The sequence below is a fragment of the Nansenia antarctica genome (assembly GCF_963989245.1).
Source record: "Nansenia antarctica genome assembly, chromosome: 16".
Taxonomy (NCBI): Eukaryota; Metazoa; Chordata; class Actinopteri; order Argentiniformes; family Microstomatidae; genus Nansenia; species Nansenia antarctica.
The window spans coordinates 17,506,589-17,530,531 of record NC_137686.1 but is presented as its reverse complement, the minus strand read 5'-3'; the positions used below and the strand labels follow the sequence as shown (position 1 = coordinate 17,530,531).

At 42.4% G+C, this 23,943-nt stretch overlaps 5 protein-coding genes across 5 annotated transcripts; 3 read left to right on the top strand and 2 right to left on the bottom strand.

Moving 5' to 3' along the window:
* Positions 1-12: 12 nt before the first annotated feature.
* On the bottom strand, positions 13-1,565 carry nedd8l (NEDD8 ubiquitin like modifier, like). Its single transcript, XM_080546807.1, has 4 exons — positions 1,425-1,565; positions 897-944; positions 671-753; positions 13-397 (listed from the first exon to the last, which is right to left on the bottom strand). The coding sequence occupies exons 1-4, from the start codon at positions 1,440-1,442 to the stop codon at positions 280-282; spliced, it is 267 nt and encodes an 88-aa protein (XP_080402933.1). The 5' UTR covers positions 1,443-1,565; the 3' UTR covers positions 13-279.
* A 1,169-nt stretch (positions 1,566-2,734) lies between these two features.
* Positions 2,735-7,057, top strand: LOC308172038 (zona pellucida sperm-binding protein 3-like; the record flags this gene model as incomplete). Its single annotated transcript, XM_080546948.1, has 7 exons — positions 2,735-2,750; positions 2,851-3,031; positions 3,308-3,413; positions 3,486-3,574; positions 3,716-3,810; positions 6,474-6,628; positions 6,968-7,057. 7 exons carry the CDS (start codon positions 2,735-2,737, stop codon positions 7,055-7,057), a joined length of 732 nt encoding a protein of 243 aa, XP_080403074.1.
* A 2,416-nt stretch (positions 7,058-9,473) lies between these two features.
* On the top strand, positions 9,474-11,919 carry LOC308172037 (zona pellucida sperm-binding protein 3-like; the record flags this gene model as incomplete). The annotated part of the gene is made up of 8 exons (XM_080546947.1): positions 9,474-9,548; positions 10,563-10,666; positions 10,825-10,916; positions 10,982-11,162; positions 11,282-11,387; positions 11,476-11,561; positions 11,675-11,766; positions 11,864-11,919. 8 exons carry the CDS (start codon positions 9,474-9,476, stop codon positions 11,917-11,919), a joined length of 792 nt encoding a protein of 263 aa, XP_080403073.1.
* A 2,022-nt stretch (positions 11,920-13,941) lies between these two features.
* On the top strand, positions 13,942-18,331 carry LOC308172036 (E3 ubiquitin-protein ligase RNF212B-like; the record flags this gene model as incomplete). Its single annotated transcript, XM_080546946.1, has 11 exons — positions 13,942-14,041; positions 14,215-14,267; positions 14,410-14,484; positions 14,605-14,711; positions 14,822-14,882; positions 15,081-15,109; positions 15,248-15,291; positions 15,648-15,711; positions 16,878-16,908; positions 17,051-17,108; positions 18,327-18,331. The coding sequence occupies 11 exons, from the start codon at positions 13,942-13,944 to the stop codon at positions 18,329-18,331; spliced, it is 627 nt and encodes a 208-aa protein (XP_080403072.1).
* On the bottom strand, positions 17,955-23,455 carry homeza (homeobox and leucine zipper encoding a). The gene is made up of 3 exons (XM_080546361.1): positions 23,133-23,455; positions 21,838-21,937; positions 17,955-21,109 (listed from the first exon to the last, which is right to left on the bottom strand). Exon 3 carries the CDS (start codon positions 21,079-21,081, stop codon positions 18,991-18,993), a length of 2,091 nt encoding a protein of 696 aa, XP_080402487.1. The 5' UTR covers positions 21,082-21,109; positions 21,838-21,937; positions 23,133-23,455; the 3' UTR covers positions 17,955-18,990.
* Between the last annotated feature and the right edge of the window lie 488 nt (positions 23,456-23,943).

Here is a 23,943-nt window from a genome sequence, read left to right as displayed (position 1 = left end):
CACTTCAGCAAAAACAGTCAACTTCATCTTTTATTATAAAATAACCAGTGTTAATCACACTCATTTGTAAACTGTGTGCCCACTTACTCTTGAAACGTAATCATAGGTGGTTACAAAAAACAACTCACACAGAGGAATTATAGCAGAAAGTCCATTGTTTGCTTCAGAAGCAATGGGTTTTGGTGCCACAGCATTCCGGCAAATTGCTGCTCTGCGTTGCAACATGCTGTGACGATGACAGGATCTCTCAGGTTGGCACAAGACAGGCCAGAGGGACCACTAGGAGGTCAGGAGTGTGCTTGAACAGCGGCTGGTTACCCCTCCTCGCAGCGCAAGTACCAGATGCAGAACTGAACCTCCCTGGATCTTGTAGTCTGTAGCGGTCTTCTCATCGTTCCTGGGAAACATGGATTGGAGCAGGAGCAGGAAAGATGAGCCAAGACAACAGATGAAGCAGAGAGGAAAGTATGAGTGACCAGGGTTACAAAATCCCTGTAAGTTTGGGAAACTTTCCGATAATTTCCAGTTTCGATATGGAAACTAGCAGAAAGTTTCCCAAACTTACAGGATTTTTTTCAACCCCAAGAGTGACTCGGGAACACTCAATGCAGCCATTTGATTCCAGGGGAATGTTCCATGACCACATTCTATGGTAAAGCTGCTCACTCACATCTGTTTTCCACTGTAGATGAGTCTTTGCTGCTGAGGTGGAATCCCTTCTTTCTCCTCCACTCTTTCTTTGATTCGCTCCACCTGAATGTATACATGTGAGAGACAGAGAACACTGACATGGCGGGTAACTAAGGTTGTCATCATAGCAACAAACAATATCAACAGAGCAATAGGATATGAAATAAAAACACGGTGAAGGACATAAGTCAGATTCTCTCCACTACCTTGTCCATGGGCTCAATGTCGATTTCTATTTCTTTACCAGTGAGAGTCTGAAACACAAGACAAGAGACAGAATTTATCAATTGATGCCAAAGCTGGCAAACATGTTAGCTGCCTAACGTTACATCAATGTCATTAGGAGTGCTGTCCGTATTTAGGAAGGGCGCCAAATTCATCTCCGAAAAGAGTGCTCAAGGCTGCGTATGGTTAGTCAATAAAGATAGGCTGTTTTTTTTGTGTGCTGTTGTAATTTATGTGTGTTTTTAAATAGAAATAGTTGTTTTTAAATTTGTTTAAAATTTGTGTTTTTACCTATTATATTTGTGGTGCGAAATTGTGTGGTTTTTAAATTGAAATAGCTGTTTTTATTTTTTTTACCTATTGTACTTGTAAATCACTTTGACGTAAAGTGCTATATAAATAAAGTTATTATTATATTATTGTTATTATTATAGAAAAGTTTGTTAGGTGTCTCGCTTGTCTGGCCTATTTAGTTTGGCCATGTATTCTGATTAAATGTCTTGTCTTACCTTGACCTTGATCAGCATGTTGGACTCTCGCCTAACAGAACAAACGTGTTCAAAGATCTAACGGAGACCTCAGAATGTTGTCAACAATCTCAGCTCCTTCAGTCGCGAGCCCAAATATCTATGCGCGAGCCGTCCAATTCAATTCCACTTCCTGTGTGTATCACTAAAGATTTCGAATATTGTGTTTTGTGATATTGGTTCCGCTTCGATAAAATTGGCAATGGCCTTTTTAAATTTATTTAATAAATGGCACACCGGCCAGTGGTCTGTGTCGGATTATTATAATTTATTTAATTGATTTATTTTGAAAGCGTTAAAAAAATGTTATCTTGTCTTGCGATCACATGAAAAACCCCAAACATATATCGACCTGGTTTCCCCAACCTATTATTAAGTCTAATCCTAGACTAAAATGCATCTTAAATTGGAATTTTTCCATAGTCTGTATTTGGGAAACCTGTTCCTTCACCTGACCTAATTGATTCACTCAGGTGTCCATCATTTATCTGATTACAAACATATTGGTCCATAAAATGTCAGTTCCTGGCCACTACTGGTTCATTCAGGCATGATGGCTCTCATCTGGCAGTGTATAATCATCTTGGCTGTTGTAGCAGCAATTGGGGCATACAAAGGAGCAACTGGGGCATACAGAGGTACCATATGCCAAAATATGTATAAGTATATATATACTGTTTGTGTGACATAATGTTGTTTTCTGAAGCGATTTGAATGTTTTGATTTCATTTTCAGATATTGAAGTGGAGTGTGGGAAGAACTCAGTCAAAGTGAACTGGACCCTCAGTCCAGAGTTTATCACTTATGCGCCTCGTCTTTTCCTCGGGGACTGCTTTCCTTCCAAGTTTTCTGTTTTGCCAAACGGACAAGGGGAAGTGTTGTTTCATGCCAAATTCGATAGCTGCAAGTTCAAAAGAGTGGTAATCATTTATTCTATTCAAAGCATTGACTCAATGTCAATCATTCTGTCTCTGTGAATGACCAATGTCTCCTGATTCCCCCAGATGACTGCAAAGAAAGTTATCTACAAGAACGAACTGACGTTCAGGCGATATGCTAAGGCCCTAAAACCTGCTACATTTACATATCCAATTACGTGTGTTTACAAAAGGTAAAGATCTACAGGAGACAGTCAAACCTAGCTATGGTGTTGGGATTGGGAAACGGGAATACACTTTGCAGCAATGTCAACCCAGTTTTCCCCCCTTCAATGTAGACCACCGGGCTGGACCCCTCAGTTTCTTAACCCTGGCTCTGCTACTACTGAGGCTTATGGAGCATTGAACTTCCACATGGCAATCCTCAATGGTGAGTTCCTATACCTAGCAGAGAAATGGTAAAATATTGCTGAAACCTGTGGTGAATGTACACAGCAGCTCTGAATATTCTGTGTTAATATTGCCTGTAGAAGACCTAACCGCTATAGCCAGGACCACAGTCTTCCCCCTGGGTTCTCTCATCCCAATCTGGGCGGCGGTGGAGCAGAAGTTCCATCAGCCGTTGCTGCTGCTCTTGGAGGAGTGTGTGGCAGCCACGACACCTGAACTGCAGTTGGATAGCCAAGTCTATCCTATAATCCTCAACAAGGGGTATGTTTCAAATAGTTATGGCTTTTGTACTATTGCTGGCCAGATGCTGAATGTGTTTCGTTGTTTCTGTACTTGTATGACACTACAATGACAATTGCATAGAATCAATCTTTCAAATAGTTATTTTGAACATGTTGGCTCTTGTCATCTCCTCATTCTAAAATCCAAAAGTGTGGAGTGAACATTTTTCTAAATGTGAAGTAAAATCTGCAACTGGTCCTTATTGGTTAATTGAGATGCTGGTCTGGAGCTTTAGATAATGTGGCATCTTTGCAGTTGTCTTGTAGATGGTAAGAAGTCCGACACCAGGTTCCTGTCAAGGTACCATTCCTCTGCAATCGTGCTCCAGCTGCAGGCCTTCAAGTTGGCTCTGGGGGAGGAAGTGAGTAAAGCACTAGTTGTGGGTATAAGTGGAGTGTTGAAGATTGGTCTTGACTGCTTCTCCCTTTTTCAGGTGTATATTCATTGTAAGCTTGTTGCATGGGACCCTGAACGTCTTAATGAAGGCAAGAAGGCTTGCAATTACGACAAGGAGCATGGAGGGTAAGTAGCTACCGTTTATATTGGTCCACCAGTGGTGGTAGAAATCGGAGGACCGGCTCATTGTATGAGGAAGTATCCGCTTGTATTTGATACTGGACCATACTAATTTCAGTTTTAAGCCAAATAACCCTCTGTTCATAGATGGGAGCTCCTGGATGACCCGTCTCAAAGTGCCCTCTGTAGTTGTTGTGACTCCAATTTGTGCAAGTCCCGGGGGAAGAGGGGAGTGGATTCAGGTAATGGATGTCATGTCACTTGGTTTTATAAAATGGCCAAGTCAAATTTGAGCTGATTAATAATTGCCTGAATTTGGCTTCTTTTTAGAGCCTCAGGGCTTGGTGCAACATACTGTTCTTGGACCACTGACCATTGTGGACAGTTCTGAAACCTGGGGCAACAATACATCAGTGGAGTCCCTTACAGCAGAACAAGGTTGGTGTTTTTAAAAAGAAAAATGTAATAATATTAAGCTTTGTAAAACCAATTTAACGTTCGGCTTCTACTTTAACCAGCTTTTGTTCTGAAGATGAACCGTAATGGTCAACGCTGCAGGTTCCATGGCTCAATCATGTGTTTTCTTGTTTGGTTTCTCAGTTGGCTGGACGGTGTGATGGTCTAGCTGCAGGCTGCTGTTCTGCCCTACAACTCTTCATAGTTGCCTGCTGTGTAGGCCTGAGCGAGGCAGCATTTGACCAGTGTTGAGGTGGCGACATCTATGGGACCAACTACTCCAAACCCATATGGCTTTGTGACCTTTCGTCTACTCTGTATTGTGTGGCGTCAATAAAACCAGTAACTGTATTTTTTGCTGTGGTGGTCTTTACTTTCACTTAGCTGCTGTTAGTGAAGTTCAACATTGATTTTGAAGTCTGCCTAAATGTAAAATGTGTGTAGTACTAGCAGATACTAGTTTCAGAGTAAAATTATTAGGCTTTGGTTCCTGACATTGAAGCAATAGGCATAATTCAAGACTAATAAAAGAAAGTGACAATAGTACAGAACAAGTGTCAAATAAGACAGGATACAATTAGCAGTATCTTGCCATTTGCAGACAATAAGGCACTTGAGTAAAATAACACAAAATTACAATAGGCAAAAAAACATACTCCGGTTTGGGGTAAGTAGTCATCAAATCCCATAACTGAGGTAGCTAGCCACTTTAGAGGGTAAAATAACACAAAATTACAATAGGCAAAAAATTGCCATGTTGGTAAGAAGCTCGAAGAATAGCAGCCACGCACGGCGCCATCTTGTAGGTCATACTATTATCCAGATATAAGCTCTCCCCTAGAGACTACCTACATAAATCAGCTGAAAGGTGAAATTCTGGTAGTTATGATTGTTTGAATATATCTTGTGTAGTTGACCTAATACTGTTGAATTATAATAAGAAAATTAAGACTTCAAATATGACCATACAATTTCATGTTTTGTATAACACATCAATAATCCTCCTTTGCCAACAACTGCCTCTTCTTAATTAGAAGTACCCCCTTTTCACTCCTGGCTAAGTTCAAATACCTTGGAAATGCACCATTCTATCTCTGGCCTGATTTGATGTCAGAATCTGACATGATTATAAGTAAAGTAAAGGTTCCCATTACAAATAAGAATATATCTTTTTTTTCCAGATGAAAACTAATATCTCACTTTGATTTAGATACATTTTCTTAATCTTATGGTATTAGAAATCAGAGCTAGTATTCACAGCTAGCATTAATATGAATACCAACTGATCTTTTGGTTTGGGGATTGTCTGTTAATGGCTTTGGAGACTGGGATGACCTCATACTAACTTTTCAAATCAGGGATTGATTCTCTGCAGCTGAGGGTTGTTAACACAACACATATCTGTATCACAGCTGACAGTAATTAAATTAATTGCTTGGTGACAGGCTAGAGGAGACAGGCTAGAGGAGACTACTGTAACTGAACATTTGTATTCAGTCATGATGGGATTCTCTTGGCAAGGTGCAATCATCCTGGGCATGGTGATTGCCATTGCTGTAAGTGCAGGTAAGGTGTTAACAGCAGTCTGTAATCTATTAAGTGTTTAGGCTAGTAACAACTGATGTTTGTGATCTTGATGGCAAAGTGTACCTAATCCTTACTTACACTTAAGTACTTTTGGCTTTTTCACATTGAGGCTTTACTAAAAGACTGCCCTCACATTCTTCCCACCCTTTAGCAGATGTCAAAGTAGTCTGTGGCCATGATCATGTCTGTGGCCATGATTATGTCTCTGTGACATGGAAGGACGCCAGGTCCCAGATTGACACCTCTCTCCTCCGACTGGGTCACTGTCCTCCCACCACCTTCTCTGATGGCCGGGCTGACTTCCGTGAAGATATCCGTGACTGTGGATTCTGGAGAATGGTAGGGGTTGCACTGATGGTTGCAGACTCCATGTGCTGGTTTGATATAGGATGGTTTGTGAGCAATACAGTTTTTGACTTGATATCTGTATGACTCTGCCTTCCCCCCCACCCCCCCCCCCTCTAAAGGTGACTGGGGACCAGCTGACTTACATTAATGTGTTGAGCTACAAGACTGCTTCTGTTAAAGCTCACAAGGATTTTTCTCACCCAGTGGTTTGTGCCTATGAAAGGTGAACAAGTGGGAGTTGTCATACAGATTTGTTAATTGTTATGTTAGGAAATGCCCCTATTGGAGCTGTGATGCAACCTGCTTCTAGCATTGTGATGTTTGCCATTACAACCTATTCCCTTGTGATGTGTGCAGAACTCTGGACTGGCTCCCTCCCACGTTCAACCCAGTGCTGTTTCATACATATGGCCAAGGGGATCTGGTCTTCCACATGGGACTCATGAATGGTAGGTTTTTCCACCTGTGAACCTGGAGTAGATGTAACAAGATTTAACTTTTGTCTGTTCTCTAGATGACTTCTCAGGTCCAGCTCGGTCCAGTGCCTTCCTCCTGGGTTCTCTGATCCCGATCTGGGCTGCAGTGGAGCAGAAGCACCATCAGCCCTTGCTGCTGCTCCTGGAGGAGTGTGTGGCAGCCTCGACACCAGCGCTGCACCTGGACAGCCAGGTCTTTCCTCTCATCAACAACAAGGGGTATGTTGTCCTGGGTCATGATTAACAATGGGGCTATAGAACAGTGCTATTTTTTTATTTTTTTATTTCAAGTAGGAGTGGATTAATTTAATCTTAGTCTTTACTGACATTTCTGTCAGGTGCCTCATGGATAGCAAGACCACAAACTCAAAGTTCCAGCCCAGACAAGAAACTGCTGAAATTCATCTATCTCTTCAAGCCTTTAAATTTTCCCAGGGAAAAGAAGTATGTCCTAGTTAACTTATCTTTTGGCATGGTGTCATGTAGCCCATAGAATGAGTTCTAGTGTCTCAAATCTCTTGCAATCCCACAGGTTTATATCCACTGCCATCTTGTGGCCTGGGACCCCACTGATCTGGACAGAAGCAAGAAAGCCTGTCACTATGTGAAGGAGCATGGGTAAACAATGGAGGCTTACATGGGGCCCATCTGGGCTATAGCCAGGGATGTTTTAATTGGCTTGTCCAGTAGGGGTGCTGTTTGTCTGAAACTGTTACTGTAACTTCTCTCAGCTGGGAGCTGCTTGATGACCCCCCCCATAGTAACCTGTGTAGCTGCTGTGACTCCAGCTGCATGCCCAGGAAAAGAAGGGGTGTGGCATCAGGTATTCATATACGTCTTCTGCAAGAAAAACAAGTGAAATTATTATCTTGAATTGGATGCCTCTACCCTCGGATCTAATTTTCCTTTTATTCTCAGGGACGCATGGGCTGACCCAGAAGGCTGTTCTTGGACCGCTTACGATCACTGGCTAATCGCAGGACCTGAAAGATTTACCTGGGAAGTGTCCTATTCTCCAAGTGTGCAATTCAAAATGTCTTGGATGTGTTGCGCTACATGGGCGTACTAACTGTGCATGCGTTTCAGCTGCTAGCAGTGTCCCTATGAGGAGGGCTGCCACCCATGCATAACCAGACTCTGGAAAGGCTGCTGTTCATTTGATTCGCAATAAATGTTTAATAACTTAATATGGTGTACTTTGATCTTTTGGTCTGAGTCCGTCTTAGAAAGGGGAGTGAAGGGCTAGTTGTATTGCAAAATAGCCACAGGTTTCACACAAGCATGTCTGACTCATGCAAGGGTGGCAGGGAGGATACAAAACTTTGATTCAGTGATGAGAGCTTGGGGACATTGATAGAAGTATTATTTTTGTTGGTGGTGTGGAAGCCATGCTTTCTAACTGTCTCTGGTAATCAATAAATACACATGACTGCTCGCATCGGTTAACATTCCGGAAAGAGGAAGCTTTGGCGCTCTTACATTTATAAACATGAACGTAAGCAACATATGTAAACATGCGTATGACAACACACAGCGTGAGTATGCAAATGAGATCAACACTCAACACTTTTGATTGCATACAAGGAGGAGAAGAGTTTAGTTTGCTGATACACCACATTGCCTATATCCAGCATGGCTCATGTTCCTCATTTAGTAGCTAATTCTCATGGCCTTTTTTCATGTGTTAGCCTGTCAGGGTGTTTACTCCTTGGCCAAAGCTAGTGAATCTGAAGTAGACCCCTTTCACTGGTGCTGTGAAGATTCCGGCATGTGAAACCACAAGTTTTTTATTTTTATTTATTATTATTTCTTTGCCTAAGACACAGTGACATCATGAAGGAGAGCCTACAAATCATTTGACAAAGTAAAAAGGTCCAATAGCGTTACCTTGCCATACCAGTTTCCAGAATAAGGATCCAAAAGCGTTTTTGCGCTTTTCCGTTTCCTCTACATTGAAAACCATGAATAAAAGTCAATGCGTAACTTCACATCTCGGTCTCTTGTGAAAACCTGTCATTTGTGATGTCCAGAAGCTACTGCTCCTGTAAGCCTACATAACACACGGCCTCGTCAAAGGAAAGAGACATTCCCCCAACAGATGTCGCGCGCCCTGTGCTGAACGCATAGGCCGACATTGATCGTTTGGTCAGGTATGTTTGGGCTATATAAAGTTGATTTTACTCTATCCTGGACAGCCCCGAAGTGTTTACCGAGTACAACAATACGCATTCCGACTTTAAATTATTATTATTATTATTATTATTATTATTATTATTATTGGTTCAGGTTGTAGGTAGACAGCCAGCTAGCTAGCTAATTACAGTTACTTTAGCGTAGCTACGGCCAGGGTGCGACGACGGCCACACATCACGTGAAAGCTCTGCATTAAATTAGACTTTTTGAAATATATAACAGTTGATTGAATCACACTTTTACATCAAACATGACAATACAATCTTACCATATTAAGGTGTTGCCACTGTCAGAATGTAGCTAGCAAGCCTACGGGTTTAATCAATACTCAGACATGTTACTGCAGACATGTTACCTTTGCTATGTCCCAGGGCTAGCAATGGATTGGTTCCATTGTAACAGCTGTTTCCGAAGACAGGGGCAGAACTATGCTGTCTCCAGCTGTGGTCATATCTTCTGTGAAAGCTGCATCAATCCAAGTATGACGTCTTATTTCCCGTTAAACTTACCCTCATAAATGTTTCACACTGTAAAGTAATGCATTGGCATACATCATGTGATAGTCCTTTGGTGCTTGACCAAAACAGTGCTTTAGTTTATAAATACATTAACTAGGCCTAATGCGTCTGTAATTCAATGTTTTCCCCTCAGAACTGTGTGATGTGTGTGGAGCCAGCTGCAGTTACCTGGCTATTTCAGATCAGGTTGGTTTACTCGGCACTGGTGGATGTCTGAATTCCACAAGAAATCCTCAAACATGTTCCTAGATTGTAAATGAACAATCCCCACCATGTGATACATCCCTCTGTCTCCTCCCTCAATTCAATCCTGGCCCCTCAACTCAGATGAAATCTCAGGAGCAGGTGTTCTTCAAGGACCCAGTCAAGCTCATCCAGTCACGCCTGGAGCAAATATCACAGGTTCAACTCACCGCGTCAGCCAAAACCACTATTGCCCAATAAATAAAGTTTCATAATGTACTCGTTGAGAAGTACACCTCTTCTATCATCTGTCATCAGAATCTGACATGATTATAAGTAAAGTAAAGGTTCCCATTACAAATAAGAATATCTTTTTTTCCAGATGAAAACTAATATCTCACTTTGATTTAGATCAATTTTACATTTTCTTAATCTTATGGTATTAGAAATCAGAGCTAGTATTCACAGCTAACATTAATATGAATACCAACTGATCTTTTGGTTTGGGGATTGTCTGTTAATGGCTTTGGAGACTGGGATGACCTCATACTAACTTTTCAAATCAGGGATTGATTCTCTGCAGCTGAGGGTTGTTAACACAACACATATCTGTGTCACAGCTGACAGTAATTAAATTAATTGCTTGGTGACAGGCTAGAGGAGATAAATACAAGACTACTGTGACTGAACATTTGTATTCAGTCATGATGGGATTCTCTTGGCAAGGTGCAATCATCCTGGGCATGGCGATTGCCATTGCTGTAAGTGCAGGTAAGGTGTTCACAGCAGTCTGTAATATATTAAGTGTTAAGGCTAGTAACAACTGATGTTTGTGATCTTGATGGCAAAGTGTACCTATCCCTTACTTACACTGAAGTACTTTTGGCTTTTTCCACATTGAGGCTTTACTAAAAGACTGCCCTCACATTCTTCCCACCCTTTAGCAGATGTCAAAGTAGACTGTGGCCATGATTATGTCTCTGTGACATGGAAGGACGCCAGGTCCCAGATTGACACCTCTCTCCTCCGACTGGGTCACTGTCCTCCCACCACCTTCTCTGGTGGCCGGGCTGACTTCCATGCAGATTTCAGTGACTGTGGATTCTGGAGAATGGTAGGGGTTGCACTGATTGTTGCAGACTCCATGTGCTGGTTTGATATAGGATGGTTTGTGAACAATACAGTTTTTGACTTGATATCTGTATGACTCTGCCTTCCCCCCCCCCTCTAAAGGTGACTGGGGACCAGCTGACTTACATTAATGTGTTGAGCTACAAGACTGCTTCTGTTAAAGCTCACAAGGATTTTTCTCACCCAGTGGTTTGTGCCTATGAAAGGTGAACAAGTGGGAGTTGTCATACAGATTTGTTACCGTTTGTAGAAATTGTATTTTTAATTGTTAAGTTAGGAAATGCCCCTATTGGAGCTGTGATGCAACCTGCTTCTAGCATTGTGATGTTTGCCATTACAACCTATTCCCTTGTGATGTGTGCAGAACTCTGGACTGGCTCCCTCCCACGTTCAACCCAGTGCTGTTTCATACATATGGCCAAGGGGATCTGGTCTTCCACATGGGACTCATGAATGGTAGGTTTTTCCACCTGTGAACCTGGAGTAGATGTAACAAGATTTAACTTTTGTCTGTTCTCTAGATGACTTCTCAGGTCCAGCTCGGTCCAGTGCCTTCCTCCTGGGTTCTCTGATCCCGATCTGGGCTGCAGTGGAGCAGAAGCACCATCAGCCCTTGCTGCTGCTCCTGGAGGAGTGTGTGGCAGCCTCGACACCAGAGCTGCACCTGGACAGCCAGGTCTTTCCTCTCATCAACAACAAGGGGTATGTTGTCCTGGGTCATGATTAACAATGGGGCTATAGAACAGTGCTATTTTTTTAAATTATTATTTCAAGTAGGAGTGGATTAATTTAATCTTAGTCTTTACTGACATTTCTGTCAGGTGCCTCATGGATAGCAAGACCACAAACTCAAAGTTCCAGCCCAGACAAGAAACTGCTGAAATTCATCTATCTCTTCAAGCCTTTAAATTTTCCCAGGGAAAAGAAGTATGTCCTAGTTAACTTATCTTTTTGCATGGTGTCATGTAGCCCATAGAATGAGTTCTAGTGTCTCAAATCTCTTGCAATCCCACAGGTTTATATCCACTGCCATCTTGTGGCCTGGGACCCCACTGATCTGGACAGAAGCAAGAAAGCCTGTCACTATGTGAAGGAGCATGGGTAAACAATGGAGGCTTACATGGGGCCCATCTGGGCTATAGCCAGGGATGTTTTAATTGGCTTGTCCAGTAGGGGTGCTGTTTGTCTGAAACTGTTACTGTAACTTCTCTCAGCTGGGAGCTGCTTGATGACCCCCCCCATAGTAACCTGTGTAGCTGCTGTGACTCCAGCTGCATGCCCAGGAAAAGAAGGGGTGTGGCATCAGGTATTCATATACGTCTTCTGCAAGAAAAACAAGTGAAATTATTATCTTGAATTGGATGCCTCTACCCTCGGATCTAATTTTCCTTTTATTCTCTCAGGGACGCATGGGCTGACCCAGAAGGCTGTTCTTGGACCGCTTACGATCACTGGCTAATCGCAGGACCTGAAAGATTTACCTGGGAAGTGTCCTATTCTCCAAGTGTGCAATTCAAAGTGTCTTGGATGTGTTGTGCTACATGGGCGTACTAACTGTGCATGCGTTTCAGCTGCTAGCAGTGTCCCTAGGAGGAGGGCTGCCACCCATGCATAACCAGACTCTGGAAAGGCTGCTGTTCATTTGATTTGCAATAAATGTTTATAACTTAATATGGTGTACTTTGATCTTTTGGTCTGAGTCCGTCTTAGAAAGGGGAGTTGTGAAGGGCTAGTTGTATTGCAAAATAGCCACAGGTTTCACACAAGCATGTCTGACTCATGCAAGGGTGGCAGGGAGGATACAAAACGTTTGATTCAGTGATGAGAGCTTGGGGACATTGATAGAAGTATTATTTTGATTGCCTAAACATTGCATACAAGGAGAAGAGTTTAGTTTGCTGATACACCACATTGCCTATATCCAGCATGGCTCATGTTCCTCATTTAGTAGCTAATTCTCATGGCCTTTTTTCATGTGTCAGGGTGTTTACTCCTTGGCCAAAGCTAGTGAATCTGAAGTAGACCCCTTTCACTGGTGCTGTGAAGATTCCGGCATGTGAAACCACGAGTTAAAAAATATATTGTATTTATTATTATTTATTTGCCTAAGACACAGTGACATCATGAAGGAGGAGAGCCTACGAATCATTTGACAAAGTAAAAGGTCCCAATAGCGTTACCTTGCGATACCAATTTCCAGAATAAGGATCGAAAAGCGTTTTTTTTGTTGCGCTTTTCCGTTTTCCTCTACATTGAAATCCATGAATAAAAGTCAATGCATAACTTCCCATCTCGGTCTCTGGTGAAAACCTGTCATTTGTGATGTCAAGAAGCTCCTGCTCCTGTAAGCCTAGTGAGCCTACATAACACACGGCCTCGTCAAACAGGGTATATACAGGAATCTTGAGGTTAATTTCAATACCTTTCTAAGACTTTTTAAAGACCTTGTCAATATTTGTCCAGACCTCACCGCCACTTAGAGCTGTAACCGTTTACATCAGTGACACCTTTAACTTAACAGGTTACGTTTGCAATAGACTGAACCACTGTCATACAACAGAACTTCCGGTTCATCTTTGTTTTTTAATAAAACGAATAAATTCACGAACTTTTACTAAAAGTTTTTAGGACTCAAACTCTTTGGACAGTCTAATTCAAAAAAATACCTACAAAATTCAAGACCTCATAAAATCGTGATAAGACTTTTTAATACTTATTAAGGGTCTTGATTTATCAACGTGTAATACTTTTCAAGACACCGCGGATACCCTGAAGGAAAGAGACATTCCCCCAATAGACAGTCGCGCGCACTGTGCTGAACGCATAGGCCGACATCGGTCGTTTGGTCAGGTATGTTTGGCTCTATAAAGTTGATTTTACTCTATCCTGGACAGCCCCGAAGTGTTTACCGAGTACAACAATACGCAGTCCGACTTTAAATGATGATTATTATTATTGGTTCAGGTTGTACGTAGACAGCCAGCTAGCTAGCTAATTACAGCTACTTTAGCGTAGCGACGACGGCCACACGCCACGTGAGAGCTCTGCATTAAATTACTTTTTGAAATATATAACAGTTGATTGAATCACCCTTTTACATCAAACATGACAATACAATCTTACCATATTAAGGGTGTTGCCACTGTCAGAATGTAAGCTAGCGAGCCTACGGGTTTAATCAATACTCTGCAGACATGTTTACCTTTCGTGAGTTTAGAATGATAAGGTTCCATCTCCGTTTAGGGCAGTTCAGAGATATTGAGCGTCAAAGTTTTTACATTCCATTATGTTTTGTGAGATGGAACCTTTGTATTTGATTAATTACTAACTCAAAAATGTCAACATTTTAAAAATAACACCACACAGGCATTAATAAACACCTAATGGATCAGATTATGTAAAAAACTCAATTTTGACAAAAATGGAGATAGAACCTTATTATTCTAACGTCACGCTTTGCTATGTCCCAGGGCGAGCAGCAATGGATTGGTTCCATTGTAACATCTGTTTCCGAAGACAGGGGCAGAACTATGCTGTCTCCAGCTGTGGTCATATCTTCTGTGAAAGCTGCATCAATCCAAGTATGACGTCTTATTTTCCGTTAAACTTACCCTCATAAATGTTTTACACTGTGAAGTAATGCATTGGCATACATCATGTGATAGTCCTTTGGGTGCTTGACCAAAACAGTGCTTTAGTTTATAAATACATTAACTAGGCCTAATGCGTCTGTAATTCAATGTTTTCCCCTCAGAACTGTGTGATGTGTGTGGAGCCAGCTGCAGTTACCTGGCTATTTCAGATCAGGTTGGTTTACTCGGCACTGGTGGATGTCTGAATTCCACAAGAAATCCTCAAACATGTTCCTAGATTGTAAATGAACAATCCCCACCCATGTGATACATCCCTCTGTCTCCTCCCTCAATTCAATCCTGGCCCCTCAACTCAGATGAAATCTCAGGAGCAGGTGTTCTTCAAGGACCCAGTCAAGCTCATCCAGTCACGCCTGGAGCAAATATCACAGGTTCAACTCACCGCGTCAGCCAAAACCACTATTGCCCAATAAATAAAGTTTCATAATGTACTCGTTGAGAAGTACACCTCTTCTATCATCTGTGACGATAATGTAATCTTTGCCTGTCAGATTGCTCTGTTCCAGCGAAAGCAGAAAGAGAGGCTCACAAGCTACTTCAAACACAAGTCTGTGGAGCTGGAGAGACGACTGAAAGAGGTTACAGAGCAGTGTTATAGGTTTGTTAACGATGCTTGACTATTACTTCAGCATTCCTCTGTTTTGTATCTTGTTGGATTTAACTAGTCACTTCTTTCCTATGCTGTTCTCACATGCCCTCTCTCTGCAGGCAAGTTTCAGAGCTGAAAAGAGAGAATGCAGAGTTGAAGAAGCCTCTTTCTCAGAGGAGGGTAAGATACTGGCTGTGTTCCAGAAAGCATTGCACTCGTATCTGGAGTGTATACCAAGTATGGTGCAGCGAACACATTTTGGAACACAGCCTCTGTATGTAGTTTACTTTCTCCAGTGGGTCATACCACCAATGTCATGATGGCCATGGCACACACAGTACAACGATGAATAACATATTTTTTCTTCTCTCATCACAGACATCACCAGGACACTTTCAAATAAATGGGTACCAACAATTATGAATTCATTACGTTTCAATAATATCTCACACAATTTAAGATAATCTTGCTGTCCTTTTAAGCACACGTTCTCATTAAATTAACTGGTGAAAAATGTACAACAGAACTCTCCTCTGCTTCCTCAGCAGTGCCCAAAGAATGTCACTACCAATTGCTGTCACTTCCCCAGGTAATGATGAATGTTGATTGCTAGTAATCAGAGGCATTTCAGAGATGTTTTACTTGACAGAACTAGGCAATCTAATGAGTTCCCAATGGGCCCTTTCATTGAAAATCCACAAGTAGTGTGATGTGCATGGGAAATAATTCTGTCTCTCATTCTTATTCCCACAGTTACCCCACGTTCGCAAAGTGTAAGGAGGTAGGAGGCTTTTATCATTCAGATTGCTTTCCTTTAGGGGTGCATAGGCACGTGATACAGTATTACACAGATGGACATACACAAGTCTCTTACACAATGTCATGTTAGTTGTGGTAGTAAATATTTACACCTATTTCCGCTCAATAAACTCTTATGTGCTTCAGCCATTCTGGCTCTGCTGGGTCAATGGAGAGAGTCAGAGACCAACACCGTGGACATAGCCTCACTGTGAGTATTCATATCTGCATCCCATTACTGCATCCTTCTTTAGTGGCATATAAACATTAGCTATTTCTCATGGTGGGAATAACATTTCTTTCATTTACATTTTTGGCATTTTAATTTTAATTAATTTTGCCATTTAGCAGACGCTTTTAATCCAAAGCGACTTACAATTACGAATTACAGGGACATTCCCCCTGGAGTAACTGAGGGCTAAGTGCCTTACTCAAGGACACACTAGTAGTGGTGTGGTTTCAGGCGGGATTTGAACTCACAACCTTCCGATCACAAGTCCGACTAGACCACCACTAGACCACCACTACCCATTTAGCAGATGCCTTTACCCAAAGCGACTTACAACAAATACACTTGCCTAACTAAGTGAATCATCTATCTGTTAGTCATCGCAAGAAAAAGTAATCTATGCTAGGGCCCATTGCTAGTCATAATGCTAGAAGGAATAATTAGGATTATTATAATATATATATATATATGTTTTTAATACTTTAAATGAATGTGCAACAATACTATGTGCAATATGACAACCCTTGTGTACATAAGGTTCAGATATAGGAAATGTTAGGATATTTATAGCATAGCATAGAGTACAGCACAGTGTTTTATTGTATAGTATAGTAGTATAGTATAGTGGATAGTGTACATAGCCTTTATTTATGTAAACCAGCTCTTTTCCCTTCTTGTTTTTAGTATTTTTTTCCAAGCACCAGGGGAGCCCCCCCTCCTAAATTTCGTTGTACGGTACCTGTACTGTATTAATGACAATAAAGACCATTCATTCAATACCGTATATTTTATTTACAGTGGAGAAACTGTACAGGAGATGACTCTAGGTCTTAGGAGGGACAGTAAAGGTATAGCCAGATGTGTATTTGCTGATGATCTTTCTCCTTCCCACCTGCTCACTCTCAAGACTCCGCCTGGTTCCACCACTTCATACTCCTCCCTTAGCTCACTGCAGGAACGTGGATTCAGTGAGTACAGGCGTCGGATGACCTCCAGGATAACTGCCTAATAGCATTTTCTATGATCAAGTGAAATGACAGTTTCTGATCTTCTCTACGGACATCACCAGTAATTTAGTACCAGTTCTCATGCTATATGGACAACAAGACTTGTAAAATGTGGGACTCAAATGTGTTTGTCTCCTACAGGGACACCCAGCACAGTTGGCACCCCATCTCGGTAAGAAACATGCATTTCAGTAGATTTACAGTACATTGTGATATTAGCCATCGGTGCAGGCTATTCATGATGGTGACTAATCAAGCTCCTCTCTGCCCTTCTTAGGTCTGAGAATCTGACTCCTAACATCTTCCCATTCCAGTTCCTGACTGGATCATTACTGCAGTCACCCAGACCCTCAAGAAATGGCCAGTACTCAGGTAAGAATGTGTCTTTTAATGCTCTCAAACAACAGGGTTGAAGTAAATTATATTTCAATTCCAGTAAATGAATATCAAAATCTAAGTAATGAATATTAAATTAAAAACATTTCACATTTTCTAATAATTTCATAATGTGGACTGGATTTTGAATGCAATTGATCCAACTCTTTTGGACTTTGATGTATTTTATGTCTTCTAAGATAAAATCAAACAAAAGTTATGACTTGTGTAGTAGATATAGTTATTATTACCTCTTTCTACAGCTTCTCAGATGAACAACTGAGCCACATCTCAAAAAGAGCAGGGAGAGGGGAAAACCTCCCTTGGACCAGTATTCAAACGAACAAGAACGCAAAGTGATTCACACAATTGCAAAGTAGTTTTTTGTTTTTTTTTACTTTGTTTCCAGTGACACAGTTGTGCAAATATGAAACTGAACAAATACAGCATAACCTTGTGAAATGAGTGCAATATTTTCACTTTATAACACATGGGATGAAACGTTCAGCAAGAGAAGGGATATGCAACTAAGACTAGAGTAAGACACTATGACTTCTCCTTTGACTTTCTACACAGCATACATGTTTTATCATATAGTAGGATAACAACACTGTAAAATGTTTTGATTAAATACATGTTCTGGTATACCTGGTTGAATTTGACACATTTCTGCTGTATTTTCTGAGACACCGGAAACGCTCAAAAACTATTTCTAGTTATTGCTTTGGATTATAGTGGACTAAGCCAATCCTTTATCCCCCCCCCCCCCCACACACACACTTCTCCCCTCCTCCTCTAAATGTGACTACATGGTTACACAATTATAGTTACTTCTGAGGCCATAATCAATCTGCCCACTAAAACCCACAATTTTGGCCCAAAATTGCCCCACCAATCTAGGTCATGTAGGTGGCTAAACTCTATGCACCCAATAAAAAAATACTAATTTGGATTGGGCCAACGAGTGCAATTCAGGTAATCAAAATACAGGTTGACAACATGTATGGCATGCTTTGGGTATTGAACGACTCTGCTCTGAACACTTTTGTATTTTTCTTTTTCTTTTTGAAAGCCAGTGCAAACTGCACAGAATTGTTCAGGCACATAATCAGAAATATTGTAACAGGCAATCATATATTACAAATAAGCTTCGAAATGAAATTATGTAGAGTTGATAAAAGGCATTGTTGTGCCCCTTATGCCTTTGTGAAACAGCATGATTTGAAATTGGGAGCGCAAGGACAACTTTAATAAGGAATTCAAGCTCTTACAAAAGGAATGCGTTTAATGAACATAACTGCAGCTAAAATATCATATCAGAGCTCCAAAATTCAAGTGCGACATGTCTATTTAGAAGGATAAAATGTAAATATCCAGTTTGCTTCTTGTGAAAGGAAATTGTAGGTTGAAAAGGAATGATTACACACAGTGATCAGTCAGAGTCTTTATCCTAACAGTCATATATTATGCTATGTTTAGGTTTTCCCAGTGCAGTTTCACTTCTGCGAAACACAGAGCTACACTATAGTACCTAAGAAATCCAACCAATATATATTTCATCCAGTTATGATTTGCTGCTACAATACTGGACTAAAATTCTATAATTATAATAAACAAACTAAACAAGGAAAATAGACTACGAAAAATTAACCAGTGTACTATCCCATACAGTACTTCCATAGGCAGCACAAGCATGGTTTCAAGTCCAAACATATGAGAAAAAACATAAGTCACCAGATCTGTGGTTGTACTGAGAAGACTGGGAGCATTTAAAAGTCACACCTGCTCACATTAAAGCAATGCAATCCAATTTCAAAAATTGAAAAAAGAGAACATCCCACTAACTTCCAACCCTCTCCTCAAGTTCAGCATCCTTGTTTCAATCAGTAACATTAGGCTCTGGGTCAGTTGCCTTGCTCTCCTGAGATGCAAACCAGTCTCGCACTTGCTGGTAGCTCATTTTGGACTTTTTGCAAAGGGAGTCAAGATCCTTCTCGTGAAGTGAGCCTGTCAAACGACGGTACACCTCCAGAGGACTGGTGTCAGCAGCGTCTGCAGTGGATGTTGGTGCGGTTGTGCCGTTTGCTTGCGATTTTCGTTTGCGGCTACCACCACCGCGGGGGGTCCCACTGGAGCCATTGCCGCCGGTTACTCCACTCCCATTTTGCTGCACTGCAAGTTCTGCCAGGAACTGCTCACGCACACCCTGCACCCAGCGCAGCTGTCCATTTTTAACAGCATAGCGCGTATCCCCAAACCACTGGATGATGTCTGCACGGGGCAGTCCTGTGAGCTCCACCAGCTGGGTGTATTCCTCACTCTTTGGCCATTGGCAACGGAGGAAGTGCTCCTTCAATATATCCAGTTGTTCCTTGGTCTTACGTGGTCGGCCAGCTGGCGTCAGAGCAGGAGACGCAGATGAGGACTGAGGAGCAGTCAGAGACTGGGCTGCGAGTGAAGGGCTGGCTTTGGCAGAGCGAGCGGACTTCTGTGAGGTGTTGCTTGTGGAAACACGTTTGTTAGGTGGAGCAGCAGTTGATGGTGGGGGGGTAACAGAGAGAGAGGGGGAGGAGGAAGGGGAGGGGATGGCAACTGCTGATGGTGGTTGTGGAATCATTGGCTCCTTGCTGCCCCTGATCAATTGTAGGGGCTTTTCTTCACTTTCAACCTCCTCACCCTCTTCTTCTTTAGAAGTGACATTGTGTACAGAGGTTTCCTCAACTACCTCGTTGTCCTCCTCCTCCTTCACCTCCACTGCCGCTGCTTCTTCTCCAAGCACCCCTACGCTGTTTGACAGGAATTTCTGGAAGAAATGGGACTCTTTTACCCCATTGCTACTTTCTCCCTTTCCTTGAGGCCCTACCTGCTCTTCAGCGCCATTTTGTTCGTTCCGTGGCCCGTGGGCAACGAGAGGAATAGGTTCTTCATTCTTTTCTCCTCCTACGGTATGATGAGGGTAGACCTGGGAGGTTCCGAGCACTCCACGCCCATTTCTAAGCTGATAGCGGCTGTCACTGAACCACTTGCGGATGTCGTTGCGGCTCAGGCCCGTCTCCTCTTGCAGACGCCGAAGCTCTGCCTCTGCAGGCCAGTTCTCCTGCAGGAAGCTGCTGCGAAGGACTGCAAGCTGAACTTTGGACTTCTTATAGCGGCTGTGGCGCGGCTGTGGAGAGCCAAAGGCAGAAGACTCAGAGAGGTCCAGGGAAGTATCTGCTGCAGTAGTTGCTGACATGTCCACCGGGGGGCGGTAGTAATATGAATCCTGAGGGGGTGGGAGAGAGGAACTGAAATGTTGGACAGTGGATTTAGCAGGTTTGCAGGGTTCTGGTGTCTCATATTTGGATCGTTTCCGGGGATGTTGCAGGGAAGAGGGAAGGGCAGCTTTGACGTAATCCTTGTCCTCCACCTCCGCGGGTAACTCATCACACCCATTCCGTTTGTTCCTCATCTTTATCTGCTCCTTAGCATCTGCATAGTCACCAGTGAGCTCCGGCCCTGCCAGCTTGCGGCGCGTCTCCTCAATTTCCTCTGAGGCCCAGCTGATGCCATATTTAATTCTCTGCACCATGAACCAGACCTTGACTTTGTCCAGAGGCAGGGCACAGAGCCGTGCCAGGGCATTCACCTCACGGGTTGTTGGGTACGGGAACACATTGAAGGCCTGGACCAGCTCTGGGATGGTGTCAAGTTCACATGTCTGATCAGACTGGGTCCACACAAGCTTCAGACCCTCCGATACTAATGGCAGGCACACAACTGAGTTGTGGTTGGTGCTGAAACTAACAGTACTACCTCTGCCTTCACTTCCATCACTGTCTGCTGCACTGTGGTCAGAGGATGGTCTAGTTTTTCCGTTGGGGTTCGGTTGGTGGGAACCCTTGGACAACCGCTGGACAGCATGCTTTCCCTCGAAAGACTCCTTCATGTCCACCTCCAGCCCGGTTCGTCTGACGGTTTTTCCTGTTGCCATCAGTGATGTCACTGCTATTCTCTTCAATCTAGATGAGATGAAAATGATATTAAAAACATTGTTAGGGAAAATGTAAAAGGCAGTTCCAATTTTCATTTGATAAATTCAGTTTAGACAGACTTCATCACACTCACAAAACTATGGCAAATCATCAAAGAGAAGTTACGGGATATTGGTTTGTTCCGTTTCTATATCTGTTTCTGCATTATTTGATTTTTTTTTTTTTAAACCTCTCTTTTTGGGTCCAAATGGTCAATGTAATGTCATTTCAACGTACACATATAATCTATGGATTGAATCACTTTTGAGTTTTACCTCATTAAGCCACGGAACCCCTAGTTTCTCAGCACCAGCTTTTGAAGCACTGTTTCACTTTCATGGAATCCACACGCATTTGCACCATATACAAATTATTCTGTAGCATGCCCTTTAAGGCAACATTTGGTGTTGGAAAAAAACAAACAAACCGTGGAAATAGACAATCAAATGGTGGATAAAGGTTTCTGAGTGAGGTCTTTCTGTTCCCAAAGTCAAAGATCTGACAGCTGGTTCCCCTCCCCCTCTGCTTCGCACTCTCAACTCAAAACCTCGCCCTGAAACTGGTCGTATACCCTCTGACCAGATTGTGCACCCCTCCCCCCTGGAACCAAAGTGTGGGGACTGACTTTTGTTTTGAGAGGGTGGGGGAGTGGTGTTGGGGCCTTGGGGAAAGGAGGGGGGGGGGGGGGGGGAATCCATCACACACTCTTCGCTCACCCTTTCCAGCACTGGCTTTGTTCCTTCGGCCTTCTCTCACTTCAAGTCCTCGGTCCTCAAATGACCCCCTGAAGGAGGCGATGATTTACTTCAGAAACACCTATGCAGAGGGAAAGAGTGTGAGCGTCTGACATTTTGAAGTGCTGGTTATGCATATAAATGAGGATCCAATTCAATACTCTAGCCTGCATTTAAATAACAGTCTTATAACAACTACGACAGACAACTTCTGAAACATACCACTTACTTACTGTATACAAAAGGTCAGAGGTGGGGGTGAAAGCATGAGCGAGCTCTACCCTTTATCCGTTTCAAAGTCAACTTAAGTTCATTGTCAAATCACAGACAGCAAAGCGGTATGATACGCAACAGGTGTAGTTTCCATTTGAGAAACATTTCCCTAGCCATACATTTCACAATCCATACTCAAACACAGTTCTTCTTCCGACCCTGGAGGGCCACAGTGTAGGCATTTCTCCCCCCCCCCCATAACACCTGATTCAACTAACTAATCATCCAGACTAATTGACTGAACTCATTAACTCTATCAGGTGTGTTAATAGCTGGGGCAGAGACATCACATTCTACTGCAGCAATCCAGAATCGAGGAGAACTGTGGTAAACAATATTATTGCCCCAAAGGCAAACCCTTGATGCAGCACTTGAAATCCTACTCAACCAATTAAACAATTACAGCTGGTGTTAATGGCACGCAAATGGAGGACCTGCTACTATAAATGGGGCCATTTAGTCTTTCATTTGAGAACTAATTGGATAATTCATAATGAACCACAGTTCACATTTGTAAGACAGTTGACTTATAAGACCGTTACCCCAATCGAAACTAAACTGACGGTCAAGTAACTTATTAAATAGACTACTACTACGCCATCCACCAGGCAACCCAATGTACCAGGATGTTTGATTTACAATCAGACCTAGTACTATTTCAGGACTCTGACGAACAAACTAGTACCTAATTATTACATATGCGAGTGTCGAATTAGTTCGGGCTTCCGAAGTTATCCGTCACATTAAACAAAATATGGGTCAAACGAGTAAATGATGGCAACCACACACAAACAGATCTCAGACATTCTTTCAAATCAAATATGATGGTAGCATACGATGGATTTCGGTTCACAAGTTTGTGCACACTGTCCCTGACAATCCCCCCTCCCCTCCCTCTCTCTCCCTCCAGTGTCTTGCTCCTTTGTGGCGTATTACTAAAATGGTCAGGCTGCACAGGCGCACTCTCTCGGACACGCTTCAGTAAAACATAAAAACAAACTTACCCTAATTTATTTCCACCCTTCTTCTCCGGGTTGGATTGGGGAAAATAAAAAATAACCGATGTGTTACTTTTATCCGCCCTCCTAAGCGCTGAAGTTGTGCGAACAACAACACGGGGGAGACAATACCGTCTGTCTGACCCTTGTCGCTTTATCTCGCCATCGAGCGGATTATCGCGTCGGATACAATGTTGCGAAACAACTCTGGAACTTTGTCGATACGATACGTCTTTGAAGAGTTCCGTCGCCAATTCGATACTTCAATTAAATGTTTCGAAAATCAATAAACAAAATTCCTTGGCTGAACTTGTACTCCGTCTGTAGCCTCTTCCCTCGGCCCGTTGTTGCTTTTGTTCTGAAAATCCCAAAGTGTTTCCCCTGCCTGTCCGGTCAGATCGAGGCTAGGCGGAGGACCAGGAAGGAAACTCTTGTGACTGACGGGCGGAGGGAGGGTGTGCCGTCCAATGCAAAGCAGGGCAAGGAATGGAGGAAGGAGGCGCCTGAGAAAAGATCAGCAATGGTGCTTATGGAAACAGTGCTCGCCATTTTTGGAAGGGTTTAGTGAGAGCGCTTACAAAGTGAGTGCATTGCATAATAATACACTGACTACTAGAGGAAGGTCTTCTCAGCCTGCTAAGTAAATAACTTGTGTCACACAGAGAGATCACACATCTTGAATTATTCCTGTGATATATTTTATATTTTATTTAAAAATATAAATGATTATTATTAATAATAATAATAATTTAAAAAGTTATAAGAATATACATAACATAAGAGTTATAGGAAGAATATAATCTAATGTCAAGATTAT